At 38.0% G+C, this 21900-nt stretch overlaps 1 protein-coding gene across 2 annotated transcripts in view; it reads right to left on the bottom strand.

The window, feature by feature from the left end:
• The window catches only part of LOC106060631 (cysteine dioxygenase type 1-like), a 31945-nt gene extending 14446 nt beyond the window's left edge, over window positions 1-17499 (bottom strand). The window contains exons 1-2 of one of the 2 annotated variants that reach the window (XM_056017260.1): window positions 17402-17499; window positions 2130-2482 (exon numbers count right to left, since the gene is read on the bottom strand). In XM_056017260.1, coding sequence (XP_055873235.1) covers window positions 2130-2230 — 101 coding nt within the window. In that variant the 5' untranslated portion in view covers window positions 2231-2482; window positions 17402-17499. Of the gene's footprint in view, window positions 1-2129; window positions 2483-2674; window positions 2758-17401 lie in introns of those variants that run through there. The other variant, XM_056017262.1, reaches the window with a different exon arrangement.
• Window positions 17500-21900: the final 4401 nt, after the last annotated feature.

Raw genomic sequence — 21900 nt, 5'->3', positions numbered from 1 at the left:
TTTTTTTAAAAATATTAATGGAAAAAAATCCGCTTTTTTTTTAAACATCACGAACTTTTCCGGAGTTTTCCGGAGGCATAACATAATAAGAAAATCCTACACATAAAGGTTGTAGAAAAGTGCATGGTAAAAAGTGGTACACGTCATTTCTCCCACACCCAGTCTCGGATCAAGATGAAATTTTGCATAATTATTTCTTTCACCTGACAACACAAGAATCAATATTAAAAAATATTATATTAGTTAATTAACTATTGGTAATTAATTATTTTGTTTGTTATCTCGAGCAAGGGAAAGAAATCGTACATGACGTAGTGGTATAAGTTGATTCGTCACCATTTAGACCTCTTGAGCCTTGAGTGAAAATTATTTTAAATGCATTTAAAAACCGATCATGTAAACATTCACCAAGATACCCCCTTCTTCCCTCTTTCACAACTGGTCCAGACAAGTGATAGGATCATAGCACATTGAGAAAGCTAAACTCTAAATAAAAACAAGTGGTAAAAATATTTCTAATCGCACAGATTTATTATGTTTAGGTTCATTATACATATAAATACATGACTGATCCAAACTTAATATAAGTGTTTCTTTTGTAAGTATTAATAAACTGTTTTTCTTGTTTTGAAATATTGCGATGCTCTTCAGACAAACCTGACCAGGTCTTCGTATCTTTGTTTCAATATTATAAAGTCAGAATCTAGATCAGTTCAAAATCCACAACGAAGTTGTTATATTTTTTCCGGTCCCTAGAAGATCTAACAAAATCTTTCTTTTTTATTTTCTGCATTAACATTATAATTAATTCACGTTTAGTCCTAGTTCAATAGCTAGTGGAACACTTAAATCAGGCCTCGCGGGACATAGTTTGGGAACCACTGCTCTCAATAATTCTCTTCTATTTTGTACAGGCGACTGAGTTTGTAGGCCAAGACCTAACTAGGTCATTTTTTACGGATTATCTTGTACATGGAGCTGTATTTTTGAAGATAACAACGCTGTTGAATTTGTAAGCTGGCTGAGAATAGGCCAGAAGAACGACAACTGACTCTGCCCAGAGTTTAGGCAGACGTAATCTACTCGAGCGAACCTAAGAAAGACTTCATTTGCCTCAAATGTAGTAAAATAAATAGGTCGCAGCTGGGTCATTACAACCTCTTGTGAATTTTTGGACTTTTTTTATGGGAAAAAAATGCCCGAATGACCATAGAAAACTGTTCCCCCTATTTCAAATAAATTACATATAACTGTTTACACTTTATTTTATCGGTTCGCTCTTTAAAAAAGGTTTCTAAAATTAAAATAATTATTTTGATATAAATATTTTTCTTGCTCGAGAAGCGAATTAGGACCAGCTTGGAAAATGTGAATAACTTTAAAGTATAAACTCTGGAGAATGTTTAAGAGATTACGCAGCGCTCTACATTTTAAGACATAACTGTTAAATATATTACTGTGTGACAGAAGAGATTTATTGCAATGATATTTTATATAAGATATTTCTGGTCGAATGTCAATAAGAATTCTTCAGGTTGAACTCTGGGTAATCACACAATCTTCACAAGCCATTGCAATAATATGCTTATTTACATTTCATGCTCGATGTCAGTATAACTAGATTTATACACGTTTTAAAATGTGTGCAACAAATATGCACCAATGCGATCTTACTAATTAAAGGAGGAGATTACAGCATGCAGTCTATTGATCTAGAATAAAGTCAACTTAATCGAGGCAGTCTGTAGAAGACTATTACAGCATGCAGTCTATTGATCTAGAATATAAAGTCAACTTAATCGAGGCAGTCTGTAGAAGACTAAAGTCAACTTAAATGAGGCAGTCTATAAAAGACTAAAGTCAAGTAAAGCGAGACAGTCTGTAGAAGACTAAAGTCAACTTAAATGAGTCAGTCTGTGGAAGAGTTAGCTCAATTACAACATTGATGTCTGTGAAAGACATTGCAACTGAAACATGACATTCTACAGAAAGCAAACACAAGAGAAACTAGAGAATAGTAGCCCTCCTACAAGACTTAACTAAAATAGTAGCCCCCCTACAAGACCTAACTAAAATAGTAGCCCCCCTAGAAGACGTAACTAAAACTTGGAAGTCTACACACAACTTACGTGATGCCATTGATCGAGCTACTGCAAGGTCCACTGCTTATGTCCATGAGTTCTTCCTGGATGTAGCAGTTGTTATACACCTGGGGACTTATAACCTCCATGGCAGCAACTAGTTCTCAGAAGACTCAATAACTGGAACTCCAAGTATTGCTCTACCTCAAAACAGTCAAAAGTTGGAATTGCGGTGTTTCTAATTCTAATAGTCCACTTCTTCAACTATACCAAGTCTCACTGCAAACATACTTTTCCACGTTTTTTTAAAGTCTATTTCTTTGTGGGTTACCAAATGTAAATACTATGTTCTTAACCGAAGTGCTTCAAGTAGGTTTTAAAACAGCGGTTGTATCTTCGACCTTAAAAAGAAATACAAAATTACCACTTAATACATGATTTTTAAAAAATAGTATTAGCTAAATTATTTATATTCGATGCAAATAACTGTAGTTGTACTAAAAACTAATTACAACAGTAACAATAATAAAAAAAAAAAGACACGCAATTTAGACAATATGACAGAGAAATAAAGTTTTTAAAAGTTCGTGTACTAGATTTGTGTGACAGCGGAATATCTTATCCACGGAGGAAATTTTCACTGACTTTTATACTACGCGTCTCTCAGCCGGTGTAGACTAAAAATAGATGACCAAGATAAAAAATCAATGCTTACCACATTTAAAGCATTAGAAGTTGAATGCAACTTTTCTTCCTTAAGCTTAAGAGACATTATTTGATGTTTACATTTAAAAATAATATTATGCAATTATGTAACAGTGTAACATAAGCAATTCAGCAAAAATGAAATAGTATTGATAACATTAAGTCCGGTTTCTTTGACATATTTTGGACGTTGTTACGTCCTGACCTTATTTTCTTGCAGAACTGGACAAGGAGTGATGGCGGGCGGGGTTCAAACTGGAGACCTTCACGACATTACTTTAAAAAAACAAGGATGGGAGAAACATTACAGTCCATATGACTACAGATCACAATAATGGCTACCTGGTCGTGCGGTAGCGCACTGGACATTCGCTCTGACATCTTGATGGTCCCTGGTTCATATCCTGTCCGCAGTCATCCCCCGTCGTCCTGCGGGAGGTTTGGACTAGGAAGTAAATTATCTTCAATTCTGGAGGAACATTCTAAAGATGTAAGACATTTTTTCCGACCTTGCAATCTATAGGGCAGATAATATAACGGTCATCTGTTTCTTGTGTCCACGGTTTAACGAGGGTGTCATGTGGCCAGCACAACGGCCAACCGCCTTTACTTTATCCCAACTAGTATCAGGTATCCATTAGAGCTGGGTGAACTCATAGGCTACCCTAAAAAATCCGAAATTTAAAAAAATCCCACTCTTTACCGAGATTCGAACCCAAGGAACACCGGTTCGGAAGCCAAGCGTTATTTCAGCCACCGCTCCTCACGATTCTTTGTGAGTAGATCTAAAGCTCGTCATGTAATACGAAATTTAATACACAATTAAAGAGGGAAAAAAAAGGGGAGGGGGTAACCTCTCCTGCTTCGCATATACAAAAGCATCGAAAGATTGTGACATTAAAGAGAATGGAAATATAGATTTCTTGTTACAAAAATAATGTGTGTTACTAATACTGAATTAAAATCAAATATTGATAAACCCAGGCGCCATTTTGCCCTCACTGACATAGAGAAAAGTAGCTGGCAACAGGTGGCCTTTGATAGCTCTCACCAAAGCCGCGGGACAAACCTTTTGACTGATTTGAGGCCCAGAGAAAGGCCCTTGTGGAAGTTAGGCGCAGTTTTAAGGAAAGTTAAATAGACCCCCAGTGGAAAAGGGCTTATCTTATCTTATATAATACAGACGTTACTTAAAAAAAAAAAAAAAAAAAAAAAAAAAAAGATGATTACATCCTACGTGTCATGCATGCTAACCAATGACTTAAAATTCTGCCAAGTCATTGATTTTCCTGGCTGGCTCAGGCAATCCATTCCATTCTCTAATAGCACTAGGGAAGAAGGAGCATTTGTACAAATTTGTCGAAGCATATGGAACAAGGAATATGCCTTTATCTTTGCGTCTTTCTGAGTATTTTATAAGTTGTTTTTTTTTGTATTTGAAGATTATGGTTCAGTGTTTTATGTATAATTGCTACTTTACTTTTGAGCCTTCTGTCCTGAAGGCTTTTTAAATTTAGTTATTTTACGAAAGGTGTTACTTTAGTTGATCTATGGGGCATACCATGTAAAAACTATATATTTCTATTGCCGACAGTTAACGAGGATGTCATGTGGCCAGCACAACGACCAACCGCTTTACTTTTCCCAATTAATGTTAGTTACCCATTAGAGCCGTTGTCAAGAGCGGGGGGGGGGTGTAAGATGTGAGATTGTATGTGTGTTTGTTTATGTTATTAGTTGTGAGGGTGAACTGCTTAAGCACGGGATTTTCAAAGGGGGGGGGGGAGGGGAACAGTAATGTTTCCTGTGGTCAGTCTAGTTAGTTGGAGAGCTGACCTGGTCTGAGTAGGTTGTTGTCGGACTCAGGGGCGTCGTACAAATCCCAAAGTAAAAAAAAAAAAAAAAAAAACCTTCACCGAGATTCGAATCCGAGAGAAATCGTTTCAGAAGCCAAGTGCTCTATCACTGGGCCACATCCTAATATTTCATCAGATGCCCCCAACCCAAACGAAAAAGAAAAACCAACCCAGAAACAAGACATGTCAATAAGTCCAAGTTGTTGGACACTTGTAAATATCCACCACTGTACACCCTTCCCTGCAGTCTTCCTCACTTTCTATTTTGAAAAATCAACTTTGGCCGCTGATGAAACTGCCCACACCCGTAAACTGATGCAACCATCACAGTGCAATCGGACGTGTTGACATCCCAATAATTTACTCCGAACACCTGGACAAGGAACGTGACGAAGAAGTCTCTAACGATGACATCAAAGTTTGTGAAAAACTGAACAAGTGTCGAACGTGATTAAAATAATTCAATAGGCCCATAAAAAAAAAATACCTAACAGATGTATTGATCATACACTGAGCGTTTAGGACCCTTTATTAATCTTTCTGATGAAATTCAAAAACTTGAATTCATCGAAAACTCTTTATTAGGTATTCCATTTAGGGGTCAATAAACTTTTGATGAAACCAATACGCGTATATGTATAGCAAAACAAGATCACCAAGAGAGTTTGTGTTATCACTCAAACTCAAAGGGGGCCCCACGACAGACACGCAGTGCAGGTTGACAGACAGGCTTCGATGTTACATAATAATAATAGTAATATATTAATTTATATAGCACTGTCACAACGACCATAGTTTTTCATTAGGTATGCATATCTTAATGTTTCTTTTTCCTCGTTCTCATTATGCTGGTGAGTTCAGACGACCAGCACCACACAAGATCTGTTGACTGTCTTTCTCCATTCCTCCCTGTCTTTTTCCTTGAGTAGAATCTCTTTCAATTCTGATGTTTTCCCATCGCTTTCGATGTCCGACTCTTATTCTTCTTTTTTTCTGGTACTGTTCCCCGAAGGAAGGTCTTTGCGCGCCCTGAGGACCTTATGATGTGAGCATAAAGTTTTAGTTTGCGACATTTGCTAGCAGGGCATCGAGGGATCCAATCGCCAATTTGATTCTGTTTCAAATCTCCTCGTTTGTGATGCTGTCTTTGTAGGTGATACCTAGAAGCCTTCTATAGGACGGATGCCCAAAAATACGACCCGCGACGTGATTATATCCGGCCCACCGAAACACCTGAACAAAATTTAGAAAATCACACACACAAAAAGTCGAAATATATATATAAAAGTAAAGTTTCCCCTTTCAGACCTTGCGATCTATGGGGCAGATGATGTCAAGGCCATCTGTTAACGAGGGTGTCATATGACCAGCATAACGACCAACCACCTTTACTTTTACCTAATTAATGTCAGGTACGCATTAGAGCTGGGTGGACTCAGAGGCGCCCTAAAGATCACGAAAGTAAAAATGCCAGTCTTCACCAGGATTCGAACCCGGGACCCGCGTTTCGGAAGCCAAACGCTTTACCCCGCTTTTTTTTTTTTTCAAATTTTGAATTCACTGTCATTATAATTGAGATCTGTTGTGTATTTATGTTCTTGTGTGTTGTGAACTGATCTGTTCTTATGTGTCAAAATGTCTTGGTGTCCAGGTCAGCTTGTGTGAGTGTGTGTGTGTACTGTGTTATCGTCAACTGTTTTGTCATTCTTGTTCAATAAAGCCTAGGAACAAGACATGTCTTTTTGTAGTGTTTCGTTAGGTTACTAAAGATCAAACTGGTGAAAAGTGAAGATATTAAAGTAAAAAGGTTGCCTATAATTAAGTGAGGGTCCATTTATATTGTTCAGCTAAGCTTGTTGTAGGATGGCATTTTTTCCCCTAGGTTTTATTTTTATCACATACTGTCCTCATGCTTTAGAAAAATTAAAGAAACTCGGATTAGGCCCAATATTGTGTCACCATAGCAACCAAACATTTTTGGAAAATAATAGAAACAAAAGAAATGATGTATCCATCCGCTGTATGTGCTTTGAATCTAACCCAATGAAACATTGCGACGAAAATATTAACAATATGTTTTTATCCGGTGAACCAATTGTCGATGAACCTTTTGTCGGGTACCATTAGTCAGTTGTCTAAAAGATTTGTCGGGTGAATCGATTGTCGTAAACGATTGGTCGTCCAACTAAAGCCAGGTAAACTATTCAAATGTACGACGTGGCAACGAGTTATTGTTCTAAACTGCCCACAGGTTGTGACGTCGAAGGTCAGTGTACAGGCCTTCTACAACGATTGGTAACGACCTATTAGAGCTGGAAATTTAGAAAAAAAAAATATCGAAGCTTTAGAAAGGCTGAGATGTTTTAAGGCCTTTTTATTGTGTTAAGCTCACACACATTTTGGTGCTTTTGATAAACAGGTATTAAGTTAAGATGACAAAAAGAGTTTGTGTTTCCGCACAAACTCATAAGCGGACCCCCTTCCCCGACGAGTAAAAACATGCAGTTAAAAAGTTAAGTTTTAATATTTTCCGCAATGAACTACAGACTACCAACAGCTACAATCTCTCCATACAAAATAGACGTGTCTAGTATTAATTTGTAGTGGAACGTGTACACTGCACACTTTGCAAATGTCTGACTTTGAAGAAAAAATAACATAAGCAAAATAAAAAAGCTTATATTTTAAGTGATGTATCAATTAGTTTGGATCAGTCATTTAATTAAATTTGTAATAGATCTAGACTCTAGACTAACAATAATAATTCTTTGCGATTAGAATATTTTACCTATTGTTTTTGTTTAGCCCAATTCATGCTGTTAGCTTTCTAAATTGCTATGATAATATCACTTGTCTGGAAGAGTTGTCAATGGATGAGGAGTGAAAGTAAGGGGTAACTGGGTGATCGCTTTTTAAATGTATTTTTGGAAAAAAAAAGTGAGCGACCTGAATTCGAGCTTGTAGGCTAGAACCATCTCAGGCTTCTCAGGCCAATTCGGTAAACGCTCTGCCAGTGAAGAGCTTATGAACAAGGAAGATTGTATAGTTATCTATTGTCCTATTTCAAGTTTGTGTTCACTAAGTCTCAGACGACAACCTATACCACCTTTTAGTGAAGTACCATTTCTTTCCCTTGTTCAAGATAACAAACAAAATATATAATTACCAATAGTTAATTAACTAATTGGTTAATTTTTTGTTTATTGTTCTTGTGTTGTCAGGTAAAAGAAATAATTGAGCAGAATTTCAGCTTCATCTGAGCTTGGGTGTGGGAGAAGTAGCGTGTACAAACATTTTACCAGACAGACATAGTTGATATAAGTTTTGTAAAAATAACACACTGCAGGACGGAGAATGATCAAGTAACTATAATACGCAAATCCTTGTATCATATGTTAAAATGCCTTGAGACTACATTATGATTGTTAACAGAGCTACAGTAATTAAATTATCTGTTTAATCAAAAACTTGTTTTCTTTTTCTATATGCTAGGACAAATACATTCAAGACTTAAATAGACGGCCTATAAGTTTAGCCACATTTATCTACAAAATAACACCAGTAGCTTGCAGTGGCGTAGCTAGGGTGGGGATAAGGAGGATAGTCCGAATTGGAAAATCCTCACGGGCTCCCACTTGAGGGAGGCCCCCAAATAAGTGTCCGAAATTGTTTACATTAAATATTGGACCATTATCTCATGCCATTATGTCGAATGTCAAAATGCAGGGGCCTCTAAAGAGACCAAGTCCCCGGGCCCCCCAAATGCCTGGCTACGCCACAGGTAGATAGACAGTCACTGTAAACAAAGACGCAGTTTGAAAAACATTACTGGTCATTTTTGAAGAAACGTCATTGGATGATGATGAGTTGAGATGTTAGCTGCACGTTTAAACAGAGCACTCTGTCCACTTCTGTTCACAGCCGCTCCCCCCCCCCCTTTACCCTTATTCAATTCTTCATCGACCAATTAAAACATCCCACTAACTAGAAACCGGGCCAATGCAGGCATACGGGGCACGGGGTCAATGATTCTTATGTCATTACTAATTACAAACATAACAAAGGCTTAACAATTGATTGGACTAGTTAAAATGCAAGATTCGCTGATTTAGTCATTATAACAGCAACGCGAATCTAACAGACTGGCGCTCTTCCTTTCATAAAGCAGGTCATAGAGAAGGAATCATTCCAGCGACTTGGAATTCTCGTGGAGATTTTGTTTTTGTTTTATGAAGCCTCTTTAAGTCAACGGCCGGAATCTTATCAGCATGAGATCTAGAAATAAATTGTAATCACAGTGCTGCCTGTTAACGGAAGCGCCTGACCCATGACAGTAGTTTAATAACTCTGTAGATAGAAGATCTATATTTAAATAAGAGATTTTTTTTTTGTTCTTCGTTCGGTTTGAATCGATGCTTTAAGATTTTATTTTGTTTGATAGATATGTTTCTAGCCCAAACCTCCCACAGGACGTGAGGGGATGGCGTCGGACAAGGTTTGAACCCGGGACCATCGAGGTGAAAGTGTAGAGTGAATACCACACGACCATGCAGCCAGTCGCTTCTAATCTGTTTTAACTACATCTGTATCTTTGTAGTTTTCTGACCACTGCTGTCCTCGGGTCTGGTTGTAACTCCATGAAATCAACACAAGCACTCTGTCGTAAAGTAAATGTCCCCTTTTCAGACCTTGAGATTTATGTTAAGGTAATCTGTTTCTGTGACCAACGGTTAACGAGCAGGGTGTCATGTGGCCAGCACAAAGACCAACCGTTTTTACTTTCCCCAACTTAAGTCAGGTACCCATTAGAGTCGGGTTGACTCAGGGACGCCCTAAAAAAAAAAAACGGATTTCAGAATCCTAGTCTTCGTCGAGATTTGAACCTAGGACCTCAGGTTCAGAAATCAAGCGATTTTAACCACTCATCCACCGCTCCCCACTCTGTCATAGGAACAACACACTAACTTTATTCTCTATTCATGACATCACATCGAGGTTTTTGGTCTTTAATGCCCACAGGTTGTGACGTTGCAGGTCAGCGTTGAGGCCTTCTGTAACGATTTTATTGTCATGGTGTGTGTGTGTGTGTGTGTATAGTCTGATTTTACTTTCTTTTGTCAGTTGGGATGAAAGTGTGTGTGTGTGTGTGTGTATAGTCTGATTTTACTTTCTTTTGTCAGTTGGGATGAAAGTGTGTGTGTGTATGTGTGTATAGTCTGATTTTACTTTCTTTTGTCAGTTGGGATGAAAGTGTGTGTGTGTGTGTGTGTATAGTCTGATTTTACTTTCTTTTGTCAGTTGGGATGAAAGTGTGTGTGTGTATGTATAGTCTGATTTTACTTTCTTTTGTCAGTTGGGATGAAAGTGTGTGTGTGTGTGTGTGTGTATAGTCTGATTTTACTTTCTTTTGTCAGTTGGGATGAAAGTGTGTGTGTGTGTGTATGTATAGTCTGATTTTACTTTCTTTTGTCAGTTGGGATGAAAGTGTGTGTGTGTATGTATAGTCTGATTGTACTTCTGTTTGTCAGTTGGGATGAAAGTGTGTGTGTGTATGTATAGTCTGATTGTACTTCTGTTTGTCAGTTGGCATGACGAAGAGAATAGCCGGAAGTGTAATAGAGAGGGCAGTTGAGAGTGTTGCCACGTCAGGCCTTCTTTAACTAGTAAAAAGTAAAGTTCCCCATAAGACCTTGTGGTCTACAGAGCAGATGATGTCAAGATCATTTGTTTCTGTGGCCTACGGTTAATGAGGGTGCCATGTGGCCAGCACAACGACCAACCGCCTTTACTTTTCCCCAACTAATGTCAGGTACCCATTAGATCTGGCGAGCAAAGATACCGAAAAAAAAAAGTCTTCACCAGGATTCGAACACGTGACCCCCGGTTCGAAAGCCAAGCGCTTTACCGCTCAGCCACCGCGTCTCATCTGTCACTAGTAGGCCCACATGAAGTGATGTGGTCAAAGACACTAAGTCTTAGACGTGATTTTAAGTTCCATCACATTGAAGATAAAAATGGTCAAGAGGTATCTTATAAAGGTGGCCTGATTGATTTGATTTCCCATCGAGCACCTTCCCATGTGGCGGATAGGGGAATGTCCTCTGGATATCGTAGGTACCGGGGAAATAAAATACCAGGGGTGGACCAAAATCAAACCTGCTGCCTTGCAGGAAGTTGAGGGATCCACGAAGGCTAGGGCACCTTACCCAAAAATAGTGAGCTGAAAGGGGCACCCCCCCCCCCACCAGTTGGTTACGCGTAGTGCTAATAACCCAGTCATATAACAAAAATTGTTACGAAAGCTTAAAACGCATACGAAAAACAGGACAGATCACAACAGAAAACGACCAATGCATGGAGATGCACTTTTACAGCAACTAAGGATCCGGGCATGGAGACGTATAGAGAGGGATAGATCAGAATGGAAAGATGTGCTAGAGCTGGCCAGGGCCATCCATGGGCCGTATTATAGTGCCTCTGGATGGATGGATGGCCAAATAAAATCAATGACAGGAATGGACTGGAGTTTGGACACGCAAGCAAGACGTAAGGGAAAGATCCCTCTTTTATTTCTGCAAGTCAGGCGAACTAGAGTTACGCCAGGAAAAAAAAAGAGGGGTGGGGGAGAACAAGTAGTAATCACCAGTCACTAAATACCACGGCCGGACCGTTGTAACCAAGAAAGATCACTCTTTTTTTTTATTTATTTTTTTTTCCAAATAAAATCACTGACTGGAATGGACTTGGGTTTATTTTATTTCTATTATTATGTTAGAAACGAACGAGTATTCATTCTCTAGGGTCGCGTTTCGTTAATTAAAGGGAAACAAAATTCATCGTAGTCCCTTTATCAGTTTACACTGAGGAATTTTCTGGTGATGTGATTATTATTATTATTTCAATATGATTTGTCACAAGTCAAGGTGGCATGCAGAAATCCTCTACAAGCGTTGCTTAGACTGAGGCAACACTATTGGTAACTTAACAATGCTGACTAGATTGGTAACTTAACAATGCTGACTAGATTGGTAACTTAACAATGCTGACTAGATTGGTAACTTAACAATGCTGACTAGATTGGTAACTTAACAATGCTGACTAGATTGGTAACTTAACAATGCTGACTAGATTGGTAACTTAACAATGCTGACTAGATTGGTAACTTAACAATGCTGACTAGATTGGTAACTTAACAATGCTGACTAGATTGGTAACTTAACAATGCTGACTAGATTGGTAACTTAACAATGCTGACTAGATTGGTAACTTAACAATGCTGACTAGATTGGTAACTTAACAATGCTGACTAGATTGGTAACTTAACAATGCTGACTAGATTGGTAACTTAACAATGCTTACTAGTACATGCGAAAGTACAGGAGTTGCAAGGTGACGAAGTGTATCGGTATTTCCAAAAACAAGCAAAAATATACTTTAAAAAAAGAACAACTTTTCTACAGGGAATAAATTCACATTTACAACCACATCTCTCAATACTGTGAGAATTATTTCCCCCCTTTTTTTATATCAAACAAAATTTAATTAATTACCACTTTTTAATTAGCTATTTCGTTCTTGTTTTAATTGATTCGTGTGCTGTCTTCGACAATAAATAATTATGCAAATGTTCAACTTGATCCGAGAAAGGCAAGTGAGAGAGAAATAACATGTTCAAAATTTGTATCAGTCAGAGTTCATATAAGTTTTGTAATAAACATAAATCTAAGTATAATAAAGAGAAGAAGAAGTTTCTGGGCGGTCAGTTGAAAAGTGAATTTAATCTAGTTAATCTATCAATTCAATTGTATACTATAATATCGTTATACTGCTGTGCCTATTTAGCTTACGAACAGAGTTCTAAAAATTAATTATGTTATTTTAGCTGTTTTCACTAATTATATTACGTAAGAGGTTAGGGGCCCTCCAAATATCAAACAAAGACTCCACCTACTTAAATTCGGCACTACATTTATATGTAAGAGAGCTGTGTTTAAAAAAAAAAACACCGCTTTATGTTTTTTTCAAAGTTACGAGTGATGAAATCGTCTGCAAACCAAATATAATGATCTGACACGCTTATCGCGCGTGAATTTCGATTGAAATTAGAATATCGTCTGCTTTACGATTTAAAAAAAAAAAAAAGCATGTATTGGGAACAAAATGACTGACCTGAAAAAAAAACAACTATTTATAGCAACGGTCCAGATATGAAAAAAAAAATGTGCCATGAAATAAATATTTCTAGTTCTAGCTTAGAATCGTACCAAATAGCCTAATAGACATTTTGATGACCTCTGACAGTCACGTATTTAGAGATATGCCAGTCTTGTCCTTGACATTGCTTACAGATTTTCTTCCTCCCTCATTCAGATGTACCGTGTTAGGTATAAGTTAACAATAAAAGCGGGAGGGGAGGGGTAGAGAAAGATTTTTTTTTTCTTTAGAAGTCAACGACATGAACAAAGTTGTAAGGAGCCCGCGTGTCTTCCAGGATTCGAAGTAAGGAAACCTACATATATTCAAATAGATCTAACAGAATGTGTTTGCAATGCACCATCTGGAGGTCCGTGGTTCGAGTCCCCATTAAAGATCATCTTTGTTTAAACCTGCCTTCATCCTCTTCTCGCAACAAACTTGGTACAGCTATAAGTATATGATAAGTTTTACTGTTTACTTATTTTTAAAATGCCTTACCTCATTTCCGCTTCCTTTTAGACGCGGTCTACAAAAACAAAACCTAATCCTAATAGCATTAATAAAATAGACCTAGAATCTTTTTTTCTGAGAGAGAGAGAAAGTAATGATACCTTGCAACACTGTTAAAAAAAAACAACAATAAATCCTTATAGTATTAAAAAGATAAATCTGTATGAAGAAATGTTTGATACCGTACATTGCTTGCATTAGGATAGAAAACAAAATGGGGGACGAGGGTCACGGTCGAAATATAATATAGATTGAATTGAGAAGCCGAAGAAAATCCTGAGCGCGTGTATCTGTCGGGGGCGCATTGCGGAGCGGTCTTTTCAAATCGATTTAAAAGTCGGAGAAATTACAATGCGCAGGTTAAGAGAAAACAAAACAAAATGGGGCATAGACAAACTAGGTAGCCTCCTATGGCCTCCGATTGATGCGGGCCTCGCACAGGGCTAAAAAAAAATTTTTCCGAGAAAAAAATTGCGAAACTCGGATCAAATCTCAAACATAGCAGAACTCTATGGCTCAGTGTCTACGAGCCTAGCTCTAATTGGATCAAATCTCAAACATAGCAGAACTCTATGGCTCTGTGTCTACTAGCCTAGCTCTAATTGGATCAAATCTCAAACATAGCAGAACTCTATGGCTCTGTGTCTACTAGCCTAGCTCTAATTGGATCAAATCTCAAACATAGCAGAACTATATGGCTCTGTGTCTACTAGCCTAGCTCTAATTGGATCAAATCTCAAACATAGCAGAACTATATGGCTCTGTGTCTACTAGCATAGCTCTAATTGGATCAAATCTCAAACATAGCAGAACTATATGGCTCTGTGTCTACTATTTAGCGTTAGGTCTCTACTATGACACGGAATTAATTCCCCAATATTGAGACTTAGATCTACTTGTTAAATCTTGAAAATAAATTACAATTAGGCGAATTTGCGAGAAGTCATGCATGAAGATACAGTTTCAATCGATGCAGAAGTGATTCAACATATTGGCTTCGATTTGAAAGATGGCTTATTGTCATCTTCAATTAGCAACAAAGAACGTGTTGATTAAGTCAAAAACGAACGTGTCGACCTGGTAAAAAAAAGAACATGTTGACATTGTCAATAAAGAACGTTGCGTGATTCTAGAACAAAGTCTCCGCAAGAAGTTCTGAGAAGCGGCTTTTCTTTGTGGGAGTTTGTTTCGGGAAGCTATGAATACTGAATGCGCAAATTGCGTAATTTTTTTCTCTCTTTCATTTGGGGCCACCAATTCAATTTGACTATAGGGCAGCGGTTCTCAACCTTTTTTGCTCGGCGACCCCTTATTATAATCCCCCACTCTGCAATAGAAGAATAGATAATAACAATCCATATGTTCGATGGTCTTATGCGACCCCTGGCAAATCGTCAATCGACCCCAAAGGGGGTCGCGACCCACAGGTTGAGAACCCCTGCTATAGGGGCTCCAATCGAGACCATCGTCATAGAAGGCCTGAACACTGGTCTGCAACGTCACAACCTACGGGCTGTGAAAACCAATAGCTAGTTGCCTCGTCACAAGTCTGTACGACGTGGCAACGGGCTATTGGTCTCGACTGCCCACAGGTTGCGTCGTCACAGGTCAATCAACTACGGCCGGCGCTGTTGATATGGCCCTAAAGTTGGCCCTAAAGGCGATAAAGGTTAAACACAGCGGGTCGAGAGGCTAAGTAAGCTTGAACTTGGCTTGTCTTGTTTGTTTGTAAAATGTTTTACATGTTTCGGATGTTCCTTCAGAGTTGAAGATAGTTTACTTCCTAGTCCAAACCTCCCGCAGGACGACGGGGGATGGGAGCGGGCAGGGTTTGAACCCTCGACCGTCGATAAATCCGAACGACAGTCCAGCGCGCAAACCGCACGACCAGGCAGCCATCTGTCTTGGCTACCTAGAAGGGGGCTCGAGGTTCGACACCCGACTCGGGCAGAGTTGTGTTTACTGAGCGCCTAAAGGCAGCACGGAAAACCAACTCCTAGATACTCCCCCCCCCCCACTGGTCCACAAATGAGATTGGACTAAAGCGCTCGGAGCATGCTATAAGCATGAAAGTAGCGCTATATAAAAGCTATAATAATAATAATAATTAAATAGGATAATTATCATACACTTTCCCTGCGTGACCCAGTATTCCGATGACTTGAAGCAGTCTTCATCTTTTCCATTAACACAATAACATTATACTCATCGATAAAATGTGTCCAAAAAAAAACAATATCTAGATCTAATAAAAATTACAATCTTCTTGTTCTTGGCCTCCTTCAATTATGGATCGAATATGGATCATTTAATGGAAAAGAGATATAAGCCAATGCGTTAGCTGTGGGCCAGAACGATGTCACCCACAAAGTAGTTCTTCCCTCTCAGTACAGCTAATGTGTTAGTGACTCATCTCCAGCTTGGAAAAGGCTGCAGACCTTGTTAGTGACTGTCTGACTGATCTCTATAAGAGACAGCTTAACGCCAAATGCGCACAACGGCGCTGGTGGAATTAAGAAAGCTCTTATTTTGCTGTTCCGACCGATTAATTTTTTTAATACTTGCCATTTAACTTGCCAATATTCTGTGAATTTTGTTTTAAATGTATACCATGGAACCTCCCACTCTAACACAACTGAACTTTAACTTTAACATTGTCAGCTATTTAACTTATGTTTATTTCTGTTTTATCTGTAAGGTCGAAAGTGTAGTTGATTCAAATCTAGGTTGTCTTTCTTAATATTCTTTACAGATCTAGCCTAGTCTTAAATGTAGTCCAACTGATTCCAATCGCTCTTTTTGGCATTTAGATAAGATTATAATCGTCGCACTGGAAAAAGAAAAAAAATGAAAACAGCTTGCTTTTAGGTTCCATCTTGTCTCTATTTTTTTTAATACATGAAACAGATGATGTCGATGGAAATTGTTTCTGAGGCCACGATTAACGATGGTGTCATGAGGCCAGCACAACGACCAGCCGCCTTTACATTTCTTAACTAATGCCAGGCATACATTAGAGTTGAGTGGAATTTCTTCTTCCTTGAGAGTTTGTATGGCCTTTAACTAAACGAACTAGATAATCCTTCAGTAACGTTCGTAAAGTCAGGTTCATACTGAACTATATCTTCATAACATTCAGCTCATTTTAAACATGTGAATATTAACAATGTTATACTAATAATAACGTAAATTTATCTCCCTACCCTGTGGTATTAGGTCATCTGTCGGGCTAATAACACAATGAAATCGGCAACACTGTAGTTCAGCATACATCTCTTCTTTTTGTATGGAAGGAAATGGGTTGCGGTTAATAATATTAGTTCATATTTTCCTATATTCGTGCTGAAAATATTGAAACCTGCCTAAAGTTAAAGTAGACCACTTATGGGGGTCGATTGCGAGTTTGTGTTTCGACACAAACTATCTTTGTAACCTTGTGGCTATTTTAACTTTTTAGTCTTATGTCTTGAAGTGTCTTTAAAATTCCTCTTCTTATATACGTAGTAATTTTAGTTTTTTACTCAACTAAAAACTAATTGTGTTACTTTGGTCTGATGTGAATATTACTTTTATAAATCTCACGGACATATTTTGCTTCGCGATTCCACATACTACTATAGGTTAAGACTTCAAACCCCTGCTAATTGAGATGAGAATCCCTTTCAGACTTTAAGATCTATAGGGCCATCGGACAGAAGATGTAATTTATTGTAAATCTCATCTATTTCTTTGGCCGACTGTTAACGAGGGTGCCATGTGGCCTCCACAACGACCAACCGCCATTACTTTCCCCAAGTAAAGTAGTAAAGTCAGGTACCAAATTTGTATTAGGTGGACTCAAGCGCGTACTATTGAGATTCCCAAAATTAGAAATCTTCACCGAGATTTGAACGCGAACCCTCTTTACCACTCAGCCACCATTCTGAAAGTTGAAATTGCCCAAAATAAAATCAGAATCTGCATGTTAGAAGAAACATTTCCAAAATGTACATTAAATGTACAGTTCCATATCGCCCAAATTAGCCAAATAGAATAGGTCTACTTAGTACTTACCTTTCACTCGAACAGTCAGGCAGGTCTCTCGTTTTTATACTGTGTTATTAAATGAAGATATCCAGCAGTAAGAATTACCACAAAACAGTAAGATTTACAAAAACCTTTGACAATTTATAAATCTCATGAACTAAATGACTTAGCTTCAGAAGAGAAGTTGGTATCCCTACTTTTTTTTTTTAAAACACAAGTAGCCTAGCCTAAATCCCACACATACACAAAACCACCCAACAAATACACACTTTGGATCCAATGGACTTGAATGGATAGGGTCCAAGGGATTAACACATACACGCTGGCGTACACGCTAAACATCTAGACAAAAGTGGTCAGAACTGGTTTTGGCCACTTCTACCCGCGGGCTATATAAACCCCATGACTCCCCCCCCCCCCCTCAGCCTAGGTACACTGTAGTTTGTGATTGGGGTACATGGGTAGCGAGGGTGGGGTAGGGGCTACTAGGCAGTGGTTACATTTTTCTTTTGTCTATGAATTCAGGTGACTTAAATTGACTTTGACCATAGGCCTACAAGACTTTCACATGTCAGGACCAGATTTTTGAATAAGTCAAATATTGATTTTCTCATCCGTTTCTATCTTTTTTGTCTCTCTCTCTCTCTCTCTCTTTTAGTATTTCTTTTTTCTTTCTATCACTTTGTTTCTTGATTGCGGAGACCTTGGGTCTGTAGCTATAACAAGGGCGGTTACTGCATTCTTTAAAGTCTATTTCTTTTTTAAAAAATGGATTAGCCTATCCTTCTTTCCTTCCATTTCATGCCATTCGCATGTAACGTCTGTAATATATAAGATAAGATTTATTTTTTTTAATCAATGCTAACGAGTAACGAAATGTACTAAAGCAACTCTTTGCATTCTCCGCTTTTCATTTGCGTTTTTATGCACCAAACTCGAAATAACGTTTCGACATATACCTATAAGATAAAGAAGATTCTTCTAACATAGTCTAAAAGGTTGGACTTGACATTCACGAATAGATCTTTGGTTATAGTCTAGACTTAGAGCTAGGCTAATATACAAACATCTCTTCCATAATTGAGATATTATGCAGGTTAATTTCCAAGTGATGTTTTTTTCCCACATCTGTAACATCTGTAACGAGGATCACTCTGGCCGGTACCACCGTTCCTTCCTCAATACGTTGACTCTATACGTTTTGGGGCGTTTCTGATTCTTTTCATTTCGCCATATGGACCTACCAATTCGTCGCTTTCTGTTGCACCGGGAAATCTGACTACCGCACCATAGCCCGAGGTCGTTTTGCTTTGGACTTCGCTGGTGGAGCCGTCCGTGTAAAGCTTGATGGTATCTTTCTGGCGTATGGCTATGGTTTCTCCCGCAGTGCTGGTTAGCAGGATTATGGTACATTTTTTCTTTGCCTTCGGGAACTGTTGCCGGGTGGAAAACCCCGGTAGGAGCGAGAGCAGATCTTTCCCGAAGGAAGCTGAGCTCTTGAGACAATCTTAACGTGGTAAGCAGGTACGTTCACTGGCACAGACAGTAGCAGCCAACCCGGGGGGGGGGGAGGGCATGTTCGCTCTCGTTCTTATCCTTTCTGCTTCCTCGGGCAGACGTTTCCATGGAGACACCACGCCGAAGAGATGGGAGCTTTGCCTCAGAGATGTAATACTAACAGTACTACATTACATGATGTGCATGCCCGCAAAATCAGGTTTTAAAAAAAAAAATCGGATTCTTATTTTGTCTTAAATATCTAATACAGACGTTACTTCAAAAGAGAAGATGACTCGGCCTAATTCTTACATGTCATGCATCTAGTCATGCACGTTAACCAATGACCTAAATTCTGAGAAATCATTGTTTTTTCTGGCTAGCTCAGGCAACCCATTCCATGCTCTAATAGCACTAGGGAAGAAGGAGCATTTGTACAAATTTGTCCTAGCATATGGGACGAGGAATGTGCCTTTATCTTTGTGTCTTTCAGAGTATTTTATTAGATTTTGATTTGTATTTGAAGATTATGGTTCAGTGTTTTATGTATAATTGCTACTTTACTTTTGAGTCTTCTCTCCTGAAAGCTTTCTAAATTTAGTGATTTTTACTAAAGGTGTTACTTTAGTCAAATGTGAATATTTGTTTGTTATAAATCTCACTGCTCTATTTTGTGTCTGTTCCAGTTTCTTATTAATGTTTTCTTGAGTTGAGGGGTCCCCAAACGGAGGATGCATATTCTATTATTGGTCTAATCAAGGTTAAATAACATTTTAGTTTTATGTTCTTATTTGATTTATAGAAATTTCTTTTAATGCTTTGTTTGATTTTTTTTATAGTTTCATCAATATGGGGATTCCATGACAGTTTTTCATTTATTATAACACCTAGGTATTTTGCGTTTTTAGTCTGTGTTACTGATTTACCATAAATAAGATGAGTGGAATTAATTTATTTGTTTTAGTATTTTTTTGTTACTCTTAATAACTGACATTTTTCTAGGTGGAAAGACATGCTCCAATTTTATTCCCATTTCTGTAATTCATCTAATTCTCTTTGTAAAATTTCTGTGTCTTGTGTTGTTTTTATTGTTCTATATATTAAGCTATTGTCTGCAAATGATCTGACTGTTGTTCCTGAACTAATGCAATTTGGTAAATTATTTATGTAAATTATACTTTTCTCTCTATATATAATATATTTAGGATACCTCACTGTTACATCCTTGGGCTTTCGCCTCTTTTTCTTGCCTCTTTTGTGGGTTTTCGGAGCTTTTTTTTTTTTTTAGTTCTCTATATAGCTGCTGCCTCTTTTTTGGGCTTGTTTTTTTTTTTTTAATAACATAAAAAAACAACATATTTACATATTCAACTTTAGAAAATTAAGTTGACCAAACTAGAACATTTTAACATAGTAAAAATCATAATTCAACATATATATCATCAATTGAATGCAACATAATGAAGTTATATTAACACAATGGTAATTCTATCTGTTGACACTTGAGACTCCATTTCCTCTCTTCTTTCTGCGGCTTAATTGGTTTTGTTTGTCCAGCAGTGACTTATGTTTTGTTGCAGTTCCAAGGGGTGCAATTCTTGCTACGCTCCATTTTGGTGTTTCTGAAACGGTTGGGTCCTTCTGTAGAATTTGTTCAGGGGTTAAGACCGAAGAAAATGTTTTCTTTAGGAGACCTGAGTTGTCTCCCTTGTTTATAGGTGTTTCCACTGTCTTTGTATGATTTAAAAAAAAAATAAAAAATTCTTAAATTCTTCTTCCTTTCAGTCTATTTAAATTTATTCTCTAATTAAATTCTTTTGTTTAAATACAGTATACAAATGCCACAAGCGTACATATGTACATTTCACAATGTACATTGCATATTTTACTTAATGTTTAATTTTCTATCCTACATTGTACAAGCCTTCTGTATATATGATCTATTTGTGTTCCATTTAGAATTGTATTGTCATAACTAGCTTTCAAGTACATCACCAGAAAATTAAAAAGTGAACACTGTTAAAGGGGCTACAATGAATTCTATTTCTCTCTAACGAAGCTCGACCCTGGCAGTGCAAGAGAATGAATATTAGTTTGTTTTTAACATAATAATAATAATAGAAATAATCATAACAAATAATAATAATAAGTCTACACTATTTAAATTACTCCTTGGCACTACAAACGGTTTTAGGGTTGACACTAAATGTACAAAAGTGTGTCCCACTTATTATACATGGATGATTTAAAGTTATATGCAGAAACAGAGCAAAAGTTACACACCCCAACCAGAACCGTAAAACGTTTTAGTGACGACATCTGTTTGTCTTTTGACCTGGATAGATGCAGTATCATAAGCATTAATAAAGGCATGTTGGCTTGTACGCCAGCTGAAAAACAATCGCATCCCAAAAATCGAATCATTCTCAACGGGCAACTTGCGTCTGGCTCAAGAAAAACAGGTCGCACCCCCCCCCCCCCCACCTCCTTTACGTGGATGTAATAAAACGGGACCTCAAAACAGTGAACATTGATACTGAGCATTGAGAAGACATAGCCCTAGACCGCACTAGATGGAAGTGAGACGGTGACCAAGAAAGCTATGGACAGTGAAAAAACATGGGCCTCACCTCTGGAAGAAAAGCGTGCCAAACGAAAAACGGCCTGCTCCTCTACCACCAAAGCGAAAGCCACCCGCGCCTAACCTGTGATATTTGTGTCTCTCCAAAATAGGGCTTCACAGTCACGTGCTAAGGGGCTCGAGATGAACCATAGTCGTTGTAGGCCTACGAACAAAGGAGCCCAACAACAAAAGGGGCAAGGCAGCCAACTCAAACATTGCGTTTGAAGGCATTGAGAAATTGAATTCTGCCTCTCGTTATAAATATCTTGGAATAAATCAGAATGCCAAGATAAACCATAAAAAATTAAAAGAGGACATTCTTGGTAAATATAAGCAGAGTAAATAAAATCATCAACACTAAACTGTTTGGCATTAACTTCATCAATAAATAGCTGGGCCGTCCCGG

The sequence above is a fragment of the Biomphalaria glabrata genome, chromosome 18 (assembly GCF_947242115.1).
Source record: "Biomphalaria glabrata chromosome 18, xgBioGlab47.1, whole genome shotgun sequence".
Lineage (NCBI taxonomy): Eukaryota > Metazoa > Mollusca > Gastropoda > Planorbidae > Biomphalaria > Biomphalaria glabrata.
Note: the sequence above shows the minus strand (reverse complement) of the source record. Positions and strands in the feature narration are given on the sequence as shown.